We start from the raw sequence: 23,569 nt of genomic DNA, 5'->3' as shown, positions 1-23,569 counted from the left end.
ATCCATTTTAAGGCTGTAGTAACAAAATGTAAGGGATCTGAATACTTTCCGAAGGATCTGTAAGTCGACTGACTTGAAATGGCATTGAGCCCAAACCTGGAGGACAGTGACGGTGCAGAGATGGACTGGAAAGTGGAGGGTACGAGGTGGTTGGATAAGTGGAGGGTACGAGGTGGTTGGATAAGTGGAGGGTACGAGGTGGTTGGATATGTGGAGGGTACGAGGTGGTTGGATATGTGGAGGGTACGAGGTGGTTGGATAAGTGGAGGGTACGAGGTGGTTGGATAAGTGGAGGGTACGAGGTGGTTGGATATGTGGAGGGTACGAGGTGGTTGGATATGTGGAGGGTACGAGGTGGTTGGATATGTGGAGGGTACGAGGTGGTTGGATAAGTGGAGGGTACGAGGTGGTTGGATATGTGGAGGGTACGAGGTGGTTGGATATGTGGAGGGTACGAGATGGTTTGATAAGTGGAGGGTTCGAGATGGTTGGATATGTGGAGGGTTCTAGGTGGTTGGATAAGTGCAGGAGCATGTGTGTTCGTGTTCCCATGATGCTTAGCCCTTGGTATCCAAACACCTTGCCAGTTGGGTGAAGTGCTTAGGGGAGAAAGACACACACTGGCTTTAGCTGTGCTTAGCCGTGGTGTTTCTTATGAGTCTTTGTGTATCACAGATACTAGAAAAGGAACAGGGCTCCATTTGGGACACAAACACTTCTCTTTTTCTCTCTGTTCTGGATGATGTGGTACAAAACGGACTAGTCACTGATCTCCCTCAACGTGAGCAAGACAAAAGGAGCTGATCGTGGACTACAGGAAACTGAGGGCAGAGCACGCCCCCATCGACAGGGCTGTAGTGGAGTGGGTCGAGAGCTTCAAGTTCCTCTGTGTCCACATCACTAAGGAATTAACATGGTCTACACACATCAACACAGTCCTGAAGAGGACACAACCATGCCTCTTCCCCCTCAGGAGGCTGAATAGATTTGGCATGGGGCCTCAAAACCTTCTACAGCTGCACCATTGAGAGCATCTTGACTGACTGCATCAACGCTTGGTATGGCAACTGCTCGGCATCCAACCACAAGGCGCTACAGAGGATAGTGTGTACGGCCCAGTACATCACTGGGGCCGAGCTCCCTGCCGTCCTGGACCTCTATACCAGGTGGTGTCAGAGGAAGGCCCTAGAAATGGTCAAATACTCCAGCCACTCAAGTCATAGACTATTCTCTCTGCTACAGCACTGCAAGCAGTAACGATGGAACCAACAGGAACCTGAACAGCTTCTACCAAGCCATAAGACTGCTAAATAGTTAGTTAAATAGTTAACCAAACAGCTACGCAGACTATCTGCATTGACCCCTTTTTGCACTAACTCTTTTGACTCATCACATACAGTACGCTGCTGCTACTGTTTATTATCTATCCTGTTGCCTAGTAACTTTGTCCCTACATACATGTACATATCTACCTCAATCACCTCGTACCCCTGCACATGGACTCGGTACTGGTACCCCGTGTATATAGCCAAGTTATCGTTCGTTATTCATTGTGTATTTATTCCTCTACATTGTTGAAAAGGGCCCGTCAGTAAGCATTTCACTGTTAGTCTATACCTGTTGTTTACCAAGCATGAGACATTTTTTTTTTTTTTGATTAGATCTATGTACACAAAAGCACACACAAAGAATGCTGTGTGTTCCTGTGTGTGTGTGTGGGGGGGTTCTGTGTGTATGGACCTGTGTGTGTGTGTGGGGTTCTGTGTGTATGGGCCTGTGTGTGTGTGTGTGGGGTTCTGTGTGTATGGGCCTGTGTGTGTGTGTGTGGGGTTCTGTGTGTATGTGCCTGTGTGTGTGTGTGGGGGGTTCTGTGTGTATGTGCCTGTGTGTGTGTGTGTGTATGCGTGTGTGTGTGTGTGTGTGTGTGTGTGTGTGGGGGGTTCTGTGTGTATGGGCCTGTGTGTGTGGGGTTCTGTGTGTATGGGCCTGTGTGTGTGTGTGTGTGTGTGTGGGGTTCTGTGTGTATGGGCCTGTGTGTGTGAGGGGGGGGGGGGGGTTCTGTGTGTATGTGCCTGTGTGTGTGTGTGTGTGTGTGTATGTGTGTGCGTGCGAGTATAAGTGCATGTGCATCTAGCAGAGGGAAATCTACTTTAGCAGTTGGAAGAGGTGTGTGTGTGTGTGTGCGCATCAGTGTGTGCATGTTTGCATGCGCGTGTGTGACCACATTCAGGTGCGGTTTTCAAACCCTGCATGCCATGCATCTCCACACAGGTAGAATCCAGGCAGGAGTGACGTAAAGGAGAAAGGAGTCTGTGTGAGAGGGGTGGACGTAAAGGAGGAAGGAGTCTGTGTTAGAGGGGTGGACGGCGAGTAGGGGGAAAAAAGTAATAAGCGTAAGACATATTTACATTTTGGCCTTCCTCCCTCACCTCAAGTGTACCGCGCTTGGCTGGGTTGAGCACCAGGAAACGCTTGAGGAGGTTTTCACAGTCAGTGGACATGTAGAAAGGGATACGGTATTTACCCCTTAAAACACGCTCTCTCAGCTCCTATAGGGGGAGATAGAGAGGGGAGGTTAAAGGTAGGGTCAGGGGTTAAGGGTCAGGGGTTAGGGTCAGTTGCTGGACATGCAGAAGGGAATAAGGTATCCCCCCCAATTAATCAGCTACCCCAAAACACGCTCTCACACCCTCAGATGCAGGAAAGACTGTGCAATGAGGTATTGAATGTTTCACTGTCTGTCACCTTGATTTCTACAATTTGTCTCTCGACCTGTGTGCACCTACATTGTAAACTTTCATTCATAGGCTATGTTGTAGCAACCTCATGATGGGTATAGAGAAAATTTGAGTATCATGTAGTAACCTAAACCTATTGAAGTTACATTGAAGTGGGTTAATGGAATATGAATTACAGTCATCCAATATCCCAGGGATCATCAACTAAGATTCAGCAGCGGGACCATTTTTTCTTGAGCGGATGGTCGGGGAGCCAGATCATCATTACAAATAATTTGTAGACTGCAAATTGACCGCAAAGAGCCCAAACAGATATGTTTGACTAAAACACAATCGTTCCAAATCTTGCTTATATTTCTATACAATCACGTGCCTCTCTATCGTGCGTGGGAACACTTGAGAACAGATTTCTTCAATTAAAATCGCTTGGAGCTGATTTTCTGGTGTTTTTACAGTCTTATGTCCAACAACGCCGCAAGTTGGGAGCCCTGCAATATACAGTTGGGGAGCCCTGCAATATACAGTTGGGAGCTTTGCAATATACAGTTGGGAGCCCTGCAATATACAGCTGGGGAGCCCTGCAATATACAGTTGGTGAGCCCTGCAATATACAGTTGGTGAGCCCTGCAATATACAGTTGGTGAGCCCTGCAATATACAGTTGGGAGCCCTGCAATATACAGTTGGTGAGCCCTGCAATATACAGTTGGGAGCCCTGCAATATACAGTTGGGAGCCCTGCAATTTACAGTTGGGGAGCTCTGCAATATACAGTTGGGAAGCCCTGCAATATACAGTTGGGAGCCCTGCAATATACAGTTGGGAGCCCTGCAATATACAGTTGGGGAGCCCTGCAATATACAGTTGGGGAGCTCTGCAATATACAGTTGGGAAGCCCTGCAATATACAGTTGGGAAGCTCTGCAATATACAGTTGGGGAGCCCTGCAATATACAGTTGGGGAGCCCTGCAATATACAGTTGGGGAGCCCTGCAATATACAGTTGGGGAGCCCTGCAATATACAGTTGGGGAGCCCTGCAATATACAGTTGGGGAGCCCTGCAATATACAGTTGGGGATCCCTGCAATATACAGTTGGGGATCCCTGCAATATACAGTTGGGGATCCCTGCAATATACAGTTGGGGAGCCCTGCAATATACAGTTGGGGAGCCCTGCAATATACAGTTGGGGATCCCTGCAATATACAGTTGGGGAGCCCTGCAATATACAGTTGGGGAGCCCTGCAATATACAGTTGGGGATCCCTGCAATATACAGTTGGGGAGCTCTGCAATATACAGTTGGGGAGCCCTGCAATATACAGTTGGGGAGCCCTGCAATATACAGTTGGGGATCCCTGCAATATACAGTTGGGGAGCTCTGCAATATACAGTTGGGGAGCCCTGCAATATACAGTTGGGGAGCCCTGCAATATACAGTTGGGAGCCCTGCAATATACAGTTGGGAGCCCTGCAATATACAGTTGGGGAGCCCTGCAATATACAGTTGGGGAGCCCTGCAATATACAGTTGGGGAGCTCTGCAATATACAGTTGGGGAGCCCTGCAATATACAGTTGGGGAGCCCTGCAATATACAGTTGGGGAGCTCTGCAATATACAGTTGGGAGCCCTGCAATATACAGTTGGGAGCCCTGCAATATACAGTTGGGAGCCCTGCAATATACAGTTGGGGAGCCCTGCAATATACAGTTGGGGAGCCCTGCAATATACAGTTGGGAGCCCTGCAATATACTGTTGGGAGCCCTGCAATATACAGTTGGGGAGCCCTGCAATATACAGTTGGGAGCACTGCAATATACAGTTGGGGAGCCCTGCAATATACAGTTGGGGAGCCCTGCAATATACAGTTGGGGAGCCCTGCAATATACAGTTGGGGAGCCCTGCAATATACAGTTGGGGAGCCCTGCAATATACAGTGGGGAGCCCTGCAATATACAGTTGGGGAGCCCTGCAATATACAGTTGGGGAGCCCTGCAATATACAGTTGGGGAGCCCTGCAATATACAGTTGGGAGCCCTGCAATATACAGTTGGGAGCCCTGTAATATACAGTTGGGGAGCCCTGTAATATACAGTTGGGGAGCCCTGCAATATACAGTTGGGAGCCCTGTAACATACAGTTGGGGAGCCCTGCAATATACAGTTGGGAGCCCTGCAATATACAGTTGGGAGCCCTGTAATATACAGTTGGGGAGCCCTGTAATATACAGTTGGGGAGCCCTGCAATATACAGTTGGGAGCCCTGTAACATACAGTTGGGGAGCCCTGCAATATACAGTTGGGGAGCCCTGCAATATACAGTTGGGGAGCCCTGCAATATACAGTTGGGGAGCCCTGCAATATACAGTTGGGAACCCTGTAATATACAGTTGGGGAGCCCTGCAATATACAGTTGGGGAGCCCTGCAATATACAGTTGGGGAGCCCTGCAATATACAGTTGGGGAGCCCTGCAATATACAGTTGGGAACCCTGCAATATACAGTTGGGGAGCCCTGCAATATACAGTTGGGGAGCCCTGCAATATACAGTTGGGAGCCCTGCAATATACAGTTGGGAGCCCTGCAATATACAGTTGGGGAGCCCTGCAATATACAGTTGGGGAGCCCTGCAATATACAGTTGGGAGCCCTGCAATATACAGTTGGGGAGCCCTGCAATATACAGTTGGGAGCCCTGCAATATACAGCTGGGGAGCCCTGCAATATACAGCTGGGGAGCCCTGCAATATACAGCTGGGGAGCCCTGCAATATACAGTTGGGGAGCCCTGCAATATACAGCTGGGGAGCCCTGCAATATACAGTTGGGGAGCCCTGCAATATACAGTTGGGGAGCCCTGCAATATGCTGCAACAGAAGTAAAGGAGATGGATCAACTGACAGCATCCAATCAAAATAGATATCCCTCTAGTGGTGTGGGGGCTGTGCTTTGGCAAAGTGGGTGGGGTTATATCCTTCCTGTTTGGCCCTGTCCGTGGGTATCATCGGATGGGGCCACAGTGTCTCCTGACCCCTCCTGTCTCAGCCTCCATTATTTATGCTGCAATAGTTTATGTGTTGGGGGGCTAGGGTCAGTTGGTTATATCTGGAGTACTTCTCCTGTCTTATCCGGTGTCCTGTGTGAATTTAAGTATGCTCTCTCTAATTCTCTCCTTCTCTCTTTCTTTCTTTCGGAGGACCTGAGCCTTAGGACCGTGTGTCAGGACTACCGGGCATGATGACTCCTTGCTGTCCCCAGTCCACCTGGCCTTGCTGCTGTTCCAGTTTCAACTGTTCTGCCTGCGGCTATGGAACTCTGACCTGTCCACCGGACGTGCTACCTGTCCCAGACCTGCTGTTTTCAACTCTCTAGAGACCGCAGGAGCGGTAGAGATACTCTTAATGATCGGCTATGAAAAGCCAACTGACATTTACTCCTGATTATTATTTGACCATGCAGGTCATTTATGAACATCTTGGCCATGTTCTGTTATAATCTCCACCCGGCACAGCCAGAAGAGGACTGGCCACCCCTCATAGCCTGGTTCCTCTCTAGGTGTCTTCCTAGGTTTTGGCCTTTCTAGGGAGTTTTTCCTAGCCGCCGTGCTTCTACACCTGCATTGCTTGCTGTTTGGGGTTTTAGGCTGGGTTTCTGTACAGCACTTCGAGATATTAGCTGATGTACGAAGGGCTATATAAAATAAACTTGATTTGATTTGAAAACGTGTCTTCGGCATTTAACCCCATAAGGCCAAGCTCATAAAAACATGTGTCCTCCCTAATCTTGAAATGGCACAAACCGCCACTGACAAAGACAGACCCTGCGTCCCAATTCTCTACCTTTCTCCCAAAGTGTGTAAGCATGCCCTCTTCCCCGTGCAGTAAGCATGGTAAGCATGCCCTCTTCCCCGTGCAGTAAGCATGGTAAGCATGCCCTCTTCCCCGTGCAGTAAGCATGGTACGCATGCCCTCTTCCCCGTGCAGTAAGCATGCCCTCTTCCCCGTGCAGTAAGCATGCCCTCTTCCCCGTGCAGTAAGCATGCCCTCTTCCCCGTGCAGTAAGCATGCCCTCTTCCCCGTGCAGTAAGCATGCCCTCTTCCCCGTGCAGTAAGCATGCCCTCTTCCCCGTGCAGTAAGCATGCCCTCTTCCCCGTGCAGTAAGCATGCCCTCTTCCCCGTGCAGTAAGCATGCCCTCTTCCCCGTGCAGTAAGCATGCCCTCTTCCCCGTGCAGTAAGCATGCCCTCTTCCCCGTGCAGTAAGCATGCCCTCTACCCCGTGCAGTAAGCATGCCCTCTTCCCCGTGCAGTAAGCATGCCCTCTTCCCCATGCAGTAAGCATGCCCTCTTCCCCATGCAGTAAGCATGCCCTCTTCCCCGTGCAGTAAGCATGCCCTCTTCCCCGTGCAGTAAGCATGCCCTCTTCCCCGTGCAGTAAGCATGCCCTCTTCCCCGTGCAGTAAGCATGCCCTCTACCCCGTGCAGTAAGCATGCCCTCTTCCCCGTGCAGTAAGCATGCCCTCTTCCCCGTGCAGTAAGCATGCCCTCTTCCCCGTGCAGTAAGCATGCCCTCTTCCCCGTGCAGTAAGCATGCCCTCTTCCCCGTGCAGTAAGCATGCCCTCTTCCCCATGCAGTAAGCATGCCCTCTTCCCCGTGCAGTAAGCATGCCCTCTTCCCCGTGCAGTAAGCATGCCCTCTTCCCCATGCAGTAAGCATGCCCTCTTCCCCATGCAGTAAGCATGCCCTCTTCCCCGTGCAGTAGGCATGGAAGCAGCGGCTAGATGGAGTTTGTCCCATTCTTACAACACTGCTTTCCTTTTAAAGCAATTGCACATTTATGACAGAAGTGTAGAAAGAATTGGGACATAGAGTGGAGGCCAGGGTTAAAAGTTCATACACTCACACATATACACACACCTTGAGGTTCTGACCGTCGAAGGGCAGCGACCCTGACACCAGCGTGTACAGGATGACCCCCAGGCTCCAGACGTCCACCTCTGGTCCGTCGTACTTCTTCCCCTGGAACAGCTCTGGGGCGGCGTAGGGAGGAGAGCCGCAGAACGTGTCCAGCTTACTGCCCATGACAAACTCATTACTGAAGCCAAAGTCGGCAATCTTGATGTTCATGTCGGCGTCCAGGAGTAAGTTTTCAGCCTGGTAGGGGGGGGGGGGGGTGAGTAGGGGTGGAAGTGGGTGTGTTTGTGTGTGGCATGTATTCAGTGATGTGAAACATTGTTGTCATTTTCAAATTAAAGAACGGGGATGTAGATGGGTGGATGTTACACTGGAACTAGTGAACTATAAGTGGGGTGTGTGTGGGGACATCATTCATTGTGACACAAGATGTACTATGTATGAGATTGCTAATAGTGAAGTAAACATTGAACATTTACACCGGCAGTAATGTTGTCAGACTCCCTTATTAAATAACGTTACAGTCCTGAATACTGCAGATAGAACTAGAATGAAGAGCTATCAGGGGAAAGAGAGAGATACGAAGAGAGGAGAGAGATGGGGAAGAGCGGAGGAAGACAAAGAAGCGAATGAGGTGCAGAGGATGAGAATGAGAGCAAGATGCCAACTCCGTGCCCCACACGTAGCATCAGACATCTTTCTTTCTTCCTTCCTGTTTCCACCACTCTCTCCATCTCCCTGTTTCTCTATCCATCTCTTTTTGTTCCTCGTTCCCACTTTCTCTCCCTCTATCTTTCTCTATTACTCACCCTCTCTCTCTTGTGCATAATGTAGAATGTCTCATGGTGGAAACAGAGCATGTAATGCCCTGTAGACTACTACACTGTGTCACAAAGCACACATCTCTGGGGGATGGTAACACAACATCCCATGAGACCCCTGCTAGAGGAGTAGGAGGTGATTATGAACAGTGTTTCTCCCAGGGCTGTGGAGGAGAGTGTGTGTATGTGTGTGTGTGTGTGTGTGTGTGTGTGTGTGTGTGTGTGTGTGTGTGTGTGTGTGTGTGTGTGTGTGTCAGGGTACGTGTGTGTGCAGGTGTAGGATCTTAATTTGATCACCCTGTTGCAGGACAACTTTCCTGCCTGCAATGCAGGATATGTAAAACTTGCAGTGTATTTGACACTGGAACCACTGGGCCTCAAAGGTCCCCCCTCAATCTACTTTAAAAAAAAATATATATAAACAGTTGAAGTCGGAAGTTTACATACACCTTAGCCAAATACATTGAAACATAGTTTATCACAATTCCAGACATTGAAGCCTCGTAAAAATGCCCTGTCTTAGGTCAGTTAGGATCACCACTTCATTTTAAGAATGTGAAATGTCAGAATAATAGTAGAGAGAATGGTTTGTTTCAGCTTTTATTTCTTTCATCACATTCCCAGCGGGTCAGAAGTTCACATACACTCAATTAGTATTTGGTAGCATTGCCTTAACATTGTTTAACTTGGGTCAAACGTTTCAGGTAGCCTTCCACAAGCTTCCCACAATAAGTTGGGTGAATTTTGGCCCATTCCCCCTGACAGAGCTGGTGTAACTGAGTCGGGTTTGTAGGCCTCCTTGCTTGCACACGCTTCTTCAGTTCTGCCCACAAATGTTCTATAGGACTGAGGTCAGGGCTTTGTGATGGCCACTCCAGTACCTTGACTTTGTTGTCCTTAAGCCATTTTGCCACAACTTTGGTAGTATGCTTGGGGTCATTGTCCATTTGGAAGACCCATTTTCGACCAAGCTTTAACTTCCTGACTGATGTCTGGAGATGTTGATTCAATATATTCACATAATTTTCCATCTATTTTGTTAAGTGCACCAGTCCCCCCTGCAGCAAAGCACCCCCACAACATGATGCTGCCACCCCCGTGCCTCACGGTTGGGATGGTGTTCTTTGGCTTGCAAGCCACCCCCTTTTTACTCCAAACATAACGATGGTCATTATGGCCAAACAGTTATATTTTTGTTTCATCAGACCAGAGGACATTTCTCCAGAAAGTACGATCTTTGTCCCCATGTGCAGTTGCAAACCGTAGTCTGGCTTTTTTATGGCGGTTTGAGCAGTGGCTTCTTCCTTGCTGAGCGGCTTTTCAGGTTATGTCAATATAGGACTCTTTTTACAGTTTCCTCACAAGGTTCTTTGCTGTTGTTCTGGGATTGATTTGCACTATTCGCACCAAAGTACGTTCATCTCTAGGAGACAGAACGCGTCTCCTTCCTGAGCAGTATGACGGCTGCGTGGTCCCTTGGTGTTTATACTTGTGTACTATTGTTTGTACAGATGAATGTGGTACCTTCAGGAGTTTGGAAATTGCTCCCAAGGATGAACCAGACTTGTGGAGGTCTACAATTTTTTTTCTGAGGTCTTGGTTGATTTCTTTTGATTTTCCCATGATGTCAAGCAGAGGCACTGAGTGTGAAGGTAGGCCTTGAAATACATCCACAGGTACACCTCTAATTGACTCAAATTATGTCAATTAGCCTATCAGAAGCTTCTAAAGCCATGACAATTTTCTGGAATTTTCCAAGCTGTTTAAAGGCACAGTCAACTTAGTGTATGTAAACTTCTGACCCACTGGAACTGTGATACAGTGAAATAATCTGTCTGTAAACAAATTTTGGAAAAATTACTTGTCATCCACAAAGTAGATGTCCTAACCGACTTGCCAAAACTATAGTTTGTTAACAAGAAATGTGTGTAGTGGTTTAAAAACGAGTTTTAATGACTCCAACCTAAGTGTATGTAAACTTCCGACTTCAAACAGCTTCTGTTCACAATGACGAAATAAAACTGTCAGCCAGACGCACAGTCAGCCAGACGCACGGTCAGTCAGCCAGCCGGACGCACGGTCAGCCAGCCAGACGCACGGTCAGCCAGCCAGACGCACGGTCAGCCAGCCAGCCGGATGCACGTTCAGCCAGCCAGCCGGACGCACGGTCAGCCAGCCAGCCGGACGCACGGTCAGCCAGCCAGCCGGACGCACGGTCAGCCAGCCAGCCGGACGCACGGTCAGCCAGCCAGCCGGACGCACAGTCAGCCAGCCAGACGCACGGTCAGTCAGCCAGCCAGACGCACGGTCAGTCAGCCAGCCAGACGCACGGTCAGTCAGCCAGCCAGACGCACGGTCAGTCAGTCAGCCAGACGCACGGTCAGTCAGCCAGCCAGACGCACGGTCAGTCAGTCAGCCAGACGCACGGTCAGTCAGCCAGCCAGACGCACGGTCAGTCAGTCAGCCAGACGCACGGTCAGTCAGCCAGCCAGACGCACGGTCAGTCAGCCAGCCAGACGCACGGTCAGTCAGCCAGCCAGACGCACGGTCAGTCAGCCAGCCAGACGCACGGTCAGTCAGCCTGCCAGACGCACAGTCAGTCAGCCTGCCAGACGCACGGTCAGCCAGCCAGACGCACGGTCAGGAGGCCTCCCGAGTGGTGCAGTGGTCTAAGGCACTGTATCACAGTGCTAGCTGTGCCCCTAGAGATCCTGGTTCGAATCCAGGCTCTGTCGCAGCCAGCCGCGCCTGGGAGACCCATGGGGCGGCGCACAATTGGCCCAGCGTCGTCAGGTTTAGGGGAGGGTTTGACCGGCAGGGATGTTCTTGTCCCATCGCACTCTAGCCACTCCTGTGGCGGGCCAGGCGCATGCACGCTGACACGGTCGCCAGGTATACGGTGTTTCCTCCGACACATTGGTGTGGCTGGCTTCCGGGTTAAGTGGGCATTGTGTCAAGAAGCAGTGCAGCTTGGTTGGGTCGTGTTTCGGAGGACGCACGGCTCTCGACCTTCAACCTCTCCTGAGTCCATACAGGAGTTGCAGCGATGAGACAAGAGGTAGGTATCCCAATAGGATACCAGGAAATTGGGGAGAAAAAGGAGGTACATTTATTTATTTATTTTTAAATAAGAAAAAGTTGCACGGTCAGTTGATGAAAACATCAGAGCCTCAAGTGTGCTTCATAAATAGTGAAAATCAGCACAAAAGCAATAATGCATTAATAATGAATATTAAATGCCGATATGACAGCATTAAACAATAATAAATGACTGTCAGCTCGTGCTTACATGGTGTGCATCTAAACACAGTGGCATCAGTTGGAGCATGTCCATGTCACATAAACAATGAAAGCTGGTGAGAGCGTTACTCATGTTGTTTTCTGCTTGAGATGTGGGGCCTGCTGTCTCAGTGATGACATTCTGTGCTGATAATCGGTGTAGCATTGTTCACAAGCTTGTTCTTCCCAAATGTTGTCGTCCCTACCGCTCTCCTGTCTCACCGTTTCATTTGGTGGTGGCGCGGGCACCTGCTCAGTGCACACCGTTATGGCTTTTTAGGTGTAGTTTCAGGCTGAGAGCTCAGAATCACAAGAATAAACGTGATCCATTTCTTCCTCCGCAATCTGAGTGGTTTTCATTCAGATCTTGTCGCAGCGCTAATGCAGAATGTGCATCCCGTTCGTCTTGGTTTTAATACCATTGTACATGACGTACGCTCTCACTGTGTTCTCCAAGTAGGCCAAAGTAGACTGATAAGACTGCTTGGATTCGGTGGACTGATATAGGGTACTTACCATTTGGAGATTAGAATTAGAAAAGATCACAATATACTGTATTAATTTATTTCATCTATTGTTGTATCTGTGAAATTAGTGTCAGTTACAGTTTAGGTTCAGTTTCGAGGCAGTTTTCGGGGTGATTCTAAACTGGGAACCGCACCTTCAACTGTGAGGAGAAGGAAGGGAAACCCTATTTTATAAGGGCATGTCATTTTCCCCCCTGGAAAACCATTTTAAAAAATGACATGCCCTGCTAGAACTCGCTATGACACCAGGTCTGTATGTGATATTATGATTGTAACAACAACAACAGTGTGTTAAATAGACTTATTTAGGATAAGTCTGGAGTGAGAGGGCCATGACTTTCAAAATGTAATTAATGAGCCGTCCAAATGACGACTGATTTAATGGTTCTAGTGTGAAGAAGTCTTCTGAAGTTTGTAATTTCTTGATTTTCCCTTAAGAAAATGTTATCAGTCCTTACAAAACATGTCCATTAATTATAATCCACATAATAACTCAAATTTCCTGTTGCTGCTGGATCATTGTCCTGCTGATGACGTTTTAGAAGGTCTTCTTCAAGGGACAACTACAAACTGGCTCAAATTAAGATCCTACATCTGTATGTGTCTGTGTGTGTGTGTGTGTGTGTGTGTGTGTGTGTGTGTGTGTGTGTGTGTGTGTGTGTGTGTGTGTGTGTGTGTACATAAAGCTTTAATTACCTTCAGGTCTCTGTGTACGATGTGTTTCTGATGGCAGTACTGTACAGCTGACACAATCTGGAAAGGAATGGACCAAAACCATACAATTACAAGTTAGAACATATTATTACAGTTGTACGATGACGTTTTAGAAGGTCTTCAAGGGACAACTACAGACACGGCAGCCCTTGACATTTCAGAGTTTGACACATGGCAGAGGAGCTTGGGAATCAGAAAGGGTGTGTGTGTGTGTGTGGACGATTAACAACATCCAACCGCAGCACCTACACCTCTCAGAACTCCATTGATTGGACAACAGGGATGTGCTTGGGGCTAGAACAGTGTGTGTGTGTGTGTGTGTGTGTGTGTGTGTGTGTGTGTGTGTGTGTGTGTGTGTGTGTGTGTGTGTGTGTGTGTGTGTGTGTGTGTGTGTGTGTGTGTGTGTGTTTGTGTGTGTGTGTGTGTGTCAGATCTGGTGGATTTCCCATCTAGGTAAGCAGGGGCTGATTGGAACAGAATTAGCTATTCACTGATTACAGTCAATAACATACATGGATTGTTATGGTTGTAGTTATAAAGTAACTATCTAAATGGGGTAATACATTTTTGCAGTCTCCTAATGGGGTAATACATTTTTGCAGTCTCCTAATGGGGTAATACATTTTTGCAGTCTCCTAATTCTTTGTTTTGGTGACAGTCATTTTTGCCTCGTTCTCAATTAATAACAGGCCTAGTGGTCAATGTGAAGTTATAACCTCACCTTCCTTATGCAAATAACCTCTATCTAGTATCATAGTTAGTTGGAAACACTGACCAATGAGCTCTACGTTTGACAGTGTTAGTTGGAAACACTGACCAATGAGCTCTACGTTTGACAGTGTTAGTTGGAAACACTGACAAATGAGCTCTACGTTTGACAGTGTTAGTTGGAAACACTGACCAATGAGCTCTACGTTTGACAGTGTTAGTTGGAAACACTGACCAATGAGCTCTACGTTTGACAGTGTTAGTTGGAAACACTGACCAATGAGCTCTACGTTTGACAGTGTTAGTGACCAATGAGCTATACGTTTGCTGCCTTCTCTGTTGTTGATAATGCAGCTCTCGTCCACTGGCAGAACTTATGTAGGCTATATAGGTCTTAGGGTAGTATTGGCCAAGCGAATTGGTTTTTCCTCGCAGGGCTCAGTCCTGCCAAGTTGGTTGGCTTGAAAGTCTGTATGTGTGTGTATGTGTGTGTGTCCGTGACACCCAGCCAGGGTGTCTTTGAACATGGTGTGTCTTAGTGTGTGTGTGCGTGTGTGGTGCTGAATCCAGTCCACTGCGGTACCTGTCTAAATTTAGCCCTGGCCTCCTTCTCCTTCATCCTCCCATGTGCTACGAGGTAGTCAAAGACCTCCCCTGGAAGGAAAAAGGGGGAAGGGGGGTGAGAGGGAGGAGAGATAGAGGTGGAGAGGGAGAGAGAGAGGAGAGAGAGATAGAGAGAGAGCGAGAGCGAGAGAGAGAGGGAGAGAGAGAGGGAGAGAGAGAGGGAGAGAGAGAGAGAGGGAGGATGGAGAGGGACACAGAGAAAGAGAAAGAGGGAGAGATAGAGAGTTTAAGTTAAACTTTGACTGAATGGAGCCAAAACTTCCTCTCAGTCCTCCAAATTAAATGTCAAGTCATAAGTCTGAAAGCATAAATTGCTAGTTAGGCAGCCTCATTTGTCCTAGGTAAGGCAATATTATGCGTTATTATAAAGTACTATATAAATAGCAGGAGGCAGACCAAACCTCCTCCTGGAGAGCTACTGGTTATGCTGGCTTTTGCTCCAGCCCTGCCCTCTGATTCTACTAAACAGGCTACTCATCAGGACCTTGAGTGCCTGAAGCAGGTGCGTTAACACAGGATAGCTCTTCAAGAGGAGGGTGGCATACTGCAGCGGTAGAATCAGGATGATAATACTTGCATTTAATATTCATGGGCATTTCATGCATTATGCTCAAAGCATATTATAGTGTACTATGTACTACACTATTTACCCTGCCTCATATTACTAAGTAACTTACCTCCACTGGCATATTACTAAGTAACTTACCTCCACTGGCATATTACTAAGTAACTTACCACCACTGGCATATTACTAAGTAACTTACCTCCACTGGCATATTACTAAGTAACTTACCTCCACTGGCATATTACTAAGTAACTTACCTCCACTGGCATATTACTAAGTAACTTACCACCACTGGCATATTACTAAGTAACTTACCTCCACTGGCATATTACTAAGTAACTTACCTCCACTGGCATATTACTAAGTAACTTACCTCCACTGGCATATTACTAAGTAACTTACCTCCACTGGCATATTACTAAGTAACTTACCTCCACTGGCATATTACTAAGTAACTTACCTCCACTGGCATATTACTAAGTAACTTACCTCCACTGGCATATTACTAAGTAACTTACCTCCACTGGCATATTACTAAGTAACTTACCTCCACTGGCATATTACTAAGTAACTTACCTCCACTGGCATATTACTAAGTAACTTACCTCCACTGGCATATTACTAAGTAACTTACCTCCACTGGCATATTACTAAGTAACTTACCTCCACTGGCATATTACTAAGTAACTTACCTCCACTGGCATATTACTAAGTAACTTACCTCCACTGGCATATTACTAAGTAACTTACCTCCACTGGCATATTACTAAGTAACTTACCTCCACTGGCCTATTACTAAGTAACTTACCACCACTGGCCTATTACCAAGTAACTTACCACCACTGGCCTATTACTAAGTAACTTACCTCCACTGGCCTATTACTAAGTAACTTACCTCCACTGGCCTATTACTAAGTAAATTACCTCCACTGGCATATTACTAAGTAACTTACCTCCACTGGCATATTACTAAGTAACTTACCTCCACTGGCATATTACTAAGTAACTTACCTCCACTGGCATATTACTAAGTAACTTACCTCCACTGGCATATTACTAAGTAACTTACCACCACTGGCATATTACTAAGTAACTTACCTCCACTGGCATATTACTAAGTAACTTACCTCCACTGGCATATTACTAAGTAACTTACCTCCACTGGCATATTACTAAGTAACTTACCTCCACTGGCATATTACTAAGTAACTTACCTCCACTGGAATATTACTAAGTAACTTACCTCCACTGGCATATTACTAAGTAACTTACCTCCACTGGCATATTACTAAGTAACTTACCTCCACTGGCATATTACTAAGTAACTTACCTCCACTGGCATATTACTAAGTAACTTACCTCCACTGGCATATTACTAAGTAGCTTACCTCCACTGGCATATTACTAAGTAACTTACCTCCACTGGCATATTACTAAGTAACTTACCTCCACTGGCATATTACTAAGTAACTTACCTCCACTGGCATATTACTAAGTAACTTACCTCCACTGGCATATTCCATCACTAGGTAGAGAGTCTTCTCAGTCTCTATCACCTCAAACAGTTTCACTGTGGAAGGAGAGAGAGCGAGAGAGAGGGAGAGAGGAAGAGAGAGAGGGAGAGAGCGGGAGAGAGAGGCAGAGAAAGAAAAGGGAAGAGAGGGAGAGAGAGAGGGAGAGAGAGGGAGAGAGGCGGAGAAAGAGAAAGGGAGAGAGGCAAAGAGAGAAAGAGTAAGAGAGAGAGGTTATTTAACTTTTGTTTATTATCTATTTCACTTGCTTTGGCAATGTAAATATACAGTATGTTTTCTATGCCAATGAATTGAATTGATATTAGCCAGGTTGCCTCAGGACTGTATAGATGCAGTAGCGCTGGCTGTTCTGTTCCCAGGATGCAGTCACATGACAGACGGACAGGCCTGAGGGCCAGAGACAGACAGACAGGCCTGAGGGCCAGAGACAGACAGACATGCCTGAGGGCCAGAGACAGACAGACAGGCCTGAGGGCCAGAGACAGACAGACAGACAGGCCTGAGGGCCAGAGACAGACAGACAGACAGGCCTGAGGGCCAGAGACAGACAGACAGACAGGCCTGAGGGCCAGAGACAGACAGACAGACAGGCCTGAGGGCCAGAGACAGACAGACAGGCCTGAGGGCCAGAGACAGACAGACAGACAGGCCTGAGGGCCAGAGACAGACAGACAGACAGGCCTGAGGGCCAGAGACAGACAGACAGACAGGCCTGAGGGCCAGAGACAGACAGACAGACAGGCCTGAGGGCCAGAGACAGACAGACAGACAGGCCTGAGGGCCAGAGACAGACAGACAGACAGACAGAGACAGGCAGACATACAGAGACAGATATACATACAGACAGAGACAGACAGACAGTCTACCATAGCAGCTCACTGCAACTCTGCTGCTGCAGCCTCGAGCCCACAATCACCACCTGAGCAGATAACTCAGCGTGTGTGTATGCGTGTGTGTGTGTGTGTATGCGTGTGTGAGTATGCGTGTGTGTGTGTGTATGAGTGTGCGTGCGTGCATGTGTGACTAGACACAAAGCACTAGGCTGAAGGAATGTAACTGTGAAATCAAAGCCTACAGTTAGGTGGAAAAGCCCCGTACTAGCAGGCTAAATCTCGCTTTCTGAATCACTGTCTGTTTCACTGTCTGTCTGTGGGTGTGTTCCAGAACACACTCATTTAGCAGGATAAGGATAGCTGCTAGACAATATTGATATTGTGTACCTGAGACTATAAAAACTTCTGTGGACATTGTTAAGATCTGTACAGATTTGATGTACAGTGTCTGTTTACACTCATTCCGACTCTTTCTTAACTGATCAGTAAGCCCTTGATTGGGCAAAACAGTGTTAGAGCTGGGACAGAAAAAAACAACACTGCACTCCCTGAGTTTCCACACCAAGGATAGAAACCTTGCTATATTACACTATTGAAAATTCAATTTGGCCTGAAATTCACCTTGCTACTCTTAGCATCATCTGAACGTTGTATGCATCTGCCTGCTTAAAATGTTGCTTTGGGCTACTTTGCATCCCACCGAAAGAAATTGTCTAGGGGAGAAACACTGCAGATTTTTTTCAAACATATGTTGTAGGGCCCTATAAAATCCGTATTGCGAAGAACGCTGACGGAATCAAGGAATCCAAACATTAAAACGGAACTCAACAATATTCAAAAATGTATCGAAATTAGTAGGAAATCAACTAAATCTATTGAACTTAGTTGAAAATGCATTAATTTGCCCAAGTGAGACATGAACATGAAGTGAGACATGCATTTTGTTCATGCCATAAGACATGAACACAATGTATCAGTGATCTGTATTTTTATGCAACTGACAGGAATTCCCCTGTCTGTGTGCATGTCTATACTTTGTGTAGCCGTTAGCGATGATGCTAACGATATCCTTTTTTCCCCACTATTAACCTTCTCAATTAAAATGTTAACTTCAAAGTCGCCTGACAGAATGATTTCATCATTATTTGAATCAATCCAGTGGCCATTTCTTTTGCAAACTCCGCCTTAACCAAACAACGGTCTCTTCCTGGTGAGCGCTTGCATTAAAAGGGTAACTGCACCCAAAAATCAAATTTTCTTACATTTTCCCGGACATCAAAAATGGTCTGCTGATGTGGTTTAAACATTGTTTAGACTTAAAACATCGAATTTTGTTGTTTTGTTTTCCCCCCCTATTTTTTTCAAATGTGATTTTGAGAGGGAAAACCTGAAACCTTGAAAAACAAAATGGAGGAAATTTTGGGGGGAAATGGAATCAGGCAAAAAAAATCTAACTGATTTTAGAGGTTTCATGTTGATGCAGCCACATGCTGTTTTGAAATGAGACCGTAGCCAACTAATCCCACAGTCTCTCTCCCCCTCAGTCTTCTTCAGTCTGACTCCCTCTATTCTCTCGCTCTTTCCCTGTCGGTACCATTTAGTCTTGTATCTCTCCCTCCATCTTGCTCTCCTTCAGTCGGTCTCCATCAGTCTCTCTCTTCATCACCCTCCCTATCTCCCTCCTTCTGCACTGACCTACCTGGGTTTTGGGAGCGAGGGAGTGAGAAAGTGGGTCAGCAGAAGAGAGGAAGTTGGGCGTGAAAAGCACCAAAAAAAAAGGGAAACAGTCTCTTCCCCCAGGCCTAACCAGACGATCGCCAACCATGTGCCGTAAAATTTAGACCACCCAAAAGTTACACTTCGGAATTAAGGAAGCCAAACAGCAGTACAAAGTCAGGCTGGAGTTTTACTAAAAACAAATGACTGCTCGTCTGTCTGAAAAGGACTAAAACAAATTACGAACTACAAACCAAAAGCCCCCCCGATGTCAGACGACCCCTCACTGCTGAATAAAGTAAACCAGTTTTACTGCAGCTTTGACTCACAAACGCCCCTCCATCACCAGGACAATACCCCACACCCCTCCCTTCCTCTCTAGGCACCTCTCTCCTCTATCCATCTGCCATCCCAGGAAGCCCCCACCCCTGGTCATCACAGAGCAAGAGGTCAACAGACTCTTTAGGAAACAGAACACCAGGAAGGCTGCTGCCTCCGACAAGGTCTCTCCAGCCACACTTAAGCACTGACCAACTCTCTCATGTTTCCATGAAAATATTCAACCAATCACTAGAGCAATGCACTGTTCAAATAAAATAAAATTGTATTTGTCACATGCGGCCAAATTCACCTTACAGTGAAATGCTTACTGACAAGCCCTTAACCAACAATGCAGTTTTAAGAAACGGTTCCTGCCTCTTTAAAAATCCTCCATCATTGTTCTAGTCCTGAAAAAAGGTGTCCTGCTTGAACGACTACCTCAACCCCACTGCAGTTCGCCTACAGAGTTGACGCTGTCAACATGGTCCTACACTGTATCCTCAAACACCTTGATAACTCAACTAATGTGTAAAGATATTATTATTCACGTCTGTGCGCATGTGTGTACCATTTTAAGTCCTTAGTGATGTGGACACAGAGGAAACATAAGATCTAGACCGACTCCACTGCAGCCCCATCAATGTGGATGGTAGCGTGCTTGCCACCTGTTTCTTGTATTCCACGATCAGCTCCTTGGTCTTGCTGACGTTGAGGGAGGTTGTTGTTCCGGCACCACACTGCAAGGTCACTGACATCCGCCCTGTAGGCTGTCTCCTCGATGCCGGTGATCAGGCCCATCACCGTTGTGTCGTCAGCAAACTTGATGATGGTGTTGGAGTAATGCGTGGCCACGCAGTCATGGGTGAACAGGAAGTACAGGAGGGAAGAGGTGATGTTGCCTACCCTCACCACCTGGGGTCGGCCCGTCAGGAAGTCCAGCATACAGTTGCAGAGGGAGGTGTTCAGTCCCAGGGTGCTAAGTTTGGTGACGAGCTTGGGAGGGGATAATGGTGTTGAACGCTGAGCTGTAGTCAACGAACAGCATTCTCACATAGGTATTGCTCTTATCTAGGTGGGTAAGGGCCACATGAAGTGCAATTTAGATTGCGTCGTATGCGGTATGCAAATTGGTGTGGGTCTAGGGTTTCTGGGATGATAGAGTTGATGTGTGCCATAACCAGCATTTCAAAGGACTTTATAATTACAGATGTGAGTGCCACAGGGTGGTATTCATTGTGGCCTGAAGCCTTGGGAACAGGAATGATGGTGGTCATCTTAAAACAGGGGGATTACAGACCGGGACAAGGAGAGCTTGAAAATGACGGTGAATATGCCTGCCAGCTGTTCTGCGCATGCTCTAAAAATGCGCCCTGGAATACAGTCGGTCCCCGCGGTCTTGCGGGTGTTGACATGATTAAAGACCTTACGTCGGCACCCAGACTGTTCTCACACCCGGAATTCACACCCGACCTTCACACCCATTCCATGTTGTTGTTGTCGAAGCGTGCATAAAAGTTTGTCTGGTAGAGAGGCATCATTGGGTCTTCCTTTGTAATCTGTAATGGACTGTAGCCCCTGCCACATGCGGTGTGCATCTGAGGCTGTGTAATATGATTCCACCTTATTCCTATATTGTCCTTTTGCTAGTTTCTTGACTGCATGTTCGTAAAAGGACTTCTTGTATTTGTTCCTGTCCTTAGCCGTAGCCTCAGGGTTGTCTGCGATAGCCTCGTGAGAGGTAGTCCTGTCCTTCAGTTTAGCGACAAACTCTGTGTTAATCCATGGCTTTTTGATTTGGGAAGCTTATCGACTCACACAGACACAGTCTCCAGTTGTTTCCTCTGACACATTGGTGAGGATGGCTTCCGGGTTAAGCGAGCAGTGTGTCACGACCCTGCGGCTTGGCAGCGTCGTGTTTCATGAGACGCATGGCCCTCGACCTTCGCCTCTCCCGAGTCCGTACGGGAGTTGCAGCGATGGGACAAGACTAACTACCAATGGGATATCACGAAATTGGGGAGAAAAAGGGGTAAAAGTAATTTCAAAAATAAAAGTGAAATAAAAAATGATAGCGGATGCATTGTGAAATTCAAGTAAAAACGCCATCTTTTGTCCAGTGGTGACATTCTCATTCCCAACTTTTTTAATCCATTGGTAGGAATTCCCCCCTTATTGTCCCAGACTGTTCTCATTCATTCACTCATTCTCTCGCTTCCTCTCTCTTACACTATCACACACACACACACACACACACACACACACACACACACACACACACACACTGTGTCTGTCGTGTGCGTTGTGGTGTCTGTGCGTGTTGTGTGTGTATTGTGTGGTGTTGTTGTGGTGGTGGGGCACATGAGAGGGGGAGCAGAGGGGACCTGCTAGATGATCGCCAGGGCTTAATGACACACACACAAAGAGTGACACAAACAGGCTTTTGTACCCCCAGGAAGAAGGTCGCTGTGTGTGTGTCTGTGTGAGAGAGAGAGAGAGAGAGAGACAGGAAATGGGAACACTGGAAAAATAAAAGGGGGATTTCCGACCCATGGATTAGAATAAAGTTGGGGGATGGGGGTGTCACCACTCAGGAGAGGAATTCCCAAACATGGGACAAGGGAGAAGGGGAAGAGAACTTAGGAAAGGACGGCAGCTGCCATTTCTACTGGTAATGAGTCCATTCATTCAAGAGATGAAAGAAATTCCTAATTGAAAGTGAAGGGACCATTTCCACGTTGTTAAAATATGCTAGAAAAGTGTAAAACTGGAGACATAAACAATCTGGAAGCACCTCGTGAACATTGGGAGGCATGAAACCGTCATATGTTCATGTACGTTGTTTTTCCTATCTGCACTCCTGCCTACATAATTGCCCATTGACCTTATGAGATACTTTTTTTTATTTTATTTTTTATTTTTTACATTTTAAGAGAGTAAGTTTAAAATGTTAATTGTTTTGCCCTATAGTAAACTAAGTAGTTGGTTACTTACTGTAGCTACATTTATTTACATTTCACTAAGTTAGTTGAATTACTCCAGCTAGCTAGCAAACTAAGTTAGCTTGCCAGCTAGCTAGCTAGAGTTATTTGCATGTATTCACATACTTAAATGTGAATAACTCGAACTAACTAGATTACCAAGCTAATATAAATATGAATAACTCTGGCTAGTTAATCCTGCAAGCTAACTAAGTGCAAATGAATAGCTAGAGTAATTCAACTAAGTTAGCTAGCTAAAGTTATTCACATTTAAGTAAGCTTCCTAATATGCTTGGATGGTATCCAGATTGTCAATCCTTCATACTGACCTTGTGCCATACCGGGATATTCGGTAATACCAGCATTAAACACACAGGGCGCTCTTCAAATCCCACTGATAGCATTGCTAACCTTCGGATTACATAGTAAAAAGTACAGGTAACATCCCATAGAGAATTCGAACTAAATGCTAACGAAAACATTTAACATTTTATACAGACTCCGACCTAAACTATACGTGTAACTAAAAAACGCTACTCACAGTTTGCTGCATGCACAAAACAAATATTAAACACCAAGGGTCTTGATCCAGGAGCGAATTCTCTGCTGTTACGAAGCGAATGTTTGATTTTGGATGAAGCTAACCACTTAGCTAACTACCTACTAAATTAGCAAACCAAAATTCACAACTGCATAGCAATTAGCACATTTTAGACAGTTAACTTAATAGTTATAAGATATCTAGCTGGCAAACATTTAGTTGTGAATTCCATACTGTAACTAGATCACCTGGCGCATGCTGCACAACAGCGAGTGACTCACAAGGCTCCGGTCTCTCGTGCTTGTAAACAAACACCACGTGACTGTGACAGGTAAAATGCAGAATGCAATCTTTATCTCATAACGTATTGCACAAGTTTACTGCAGGTATTTACTTAAGTAGCTACAAATAAATAAAACGTAAAGAAATTGTTTCAACGGTATTGAAAAACTATCCTGTGGTTTTTCCAAATACCCCGGTATACTGTATTCAGCCCAAGCCTACTTGATTGCTAGTTAACTTGCATAATGTTGTTCGTGCCTCCAAAAATTATGAAGTGCCTGCTTTGTGTTTACATTTTCAGTTTGTGCCAATATTTGATTGAATTCATATTCAAATTGAAATCAACTCTCTCAGTTCCTCCTCTTTTGGCAGCTTCCCAATCCCACACACACCAAGCCCTGCCCCCTGTCACTCAAACAGGCAGTTCCTTGTGCCCGAGATTCACTCTGCATGCATTGACCAAACACAGCATGCAGTCAACA

At 46.6% G+C, this 23,569-nt stretch overlaps 1 protein-coding gene across 16 annotated transcripts in view; it reads right to left on the bottom strand.

Moving 5' to 3' along the window:
* Positions 1-23,569, bottom strand: part of LOC139555996 (MAP/microtubule affinity-regulating kinase 3-like) — a 117,374-nt gene that overhangs the window by 37,256 nt on the left and 56,549 nt on the right. For 8 of the 16 annotated variants that reach the window (XM_071369445.1, XM_071369441.1, XM_071369444.1 and 5 more), the window contains exons 5-9: positions 16,389-16,454; positions 14,279-14,349; positions 12,970-13,026; positions 7,650-7,886; positions 2,409-2,549 (exon numbers count right to left, since the gene is read on the bottom strand). In XM_071369445.1, the coding sequence (XP_071225546.1) occupies positions 2,409-2,549; positions 7,650-7,886; positions 12,970-13,026; positions 14,279-14,349; positions 16,389-16,454 (572 nt within the window). Of the gene's footprint in view, positions 1-2,408; positions 2,550-7,649; positions 7,887-12,969; positions 13,027-14,278; positions 14,350-16,388; positions 16,455-22,805; positions 23,088-23,569 lie in introns of those variants that run through there. The other 8 variants (XM_071369456.1, XM_071369442.1, XM_071369455.1 and 5 more) reach the window with 2 other exon arrangements.

Source organism: Salvelinus alpinus, chromosome 27 (genome assembly GCF_045679555.1).
Source record: "Salvelinus alpinus chromosome 27, SLU_Salpinus.1, whole genome shotgun sequence".
Lineage (NCBI taxonomy): Eukaryota > Metazoa > Chordata > Actinopteri > Salmoniformes > Salmonidae > Salvelinus > Salvelinus alpinus.
Note: the sequence above shows the minus strand (reverse complement) of the source record. Positions and strands in the feature narration are given on the sequence as shown.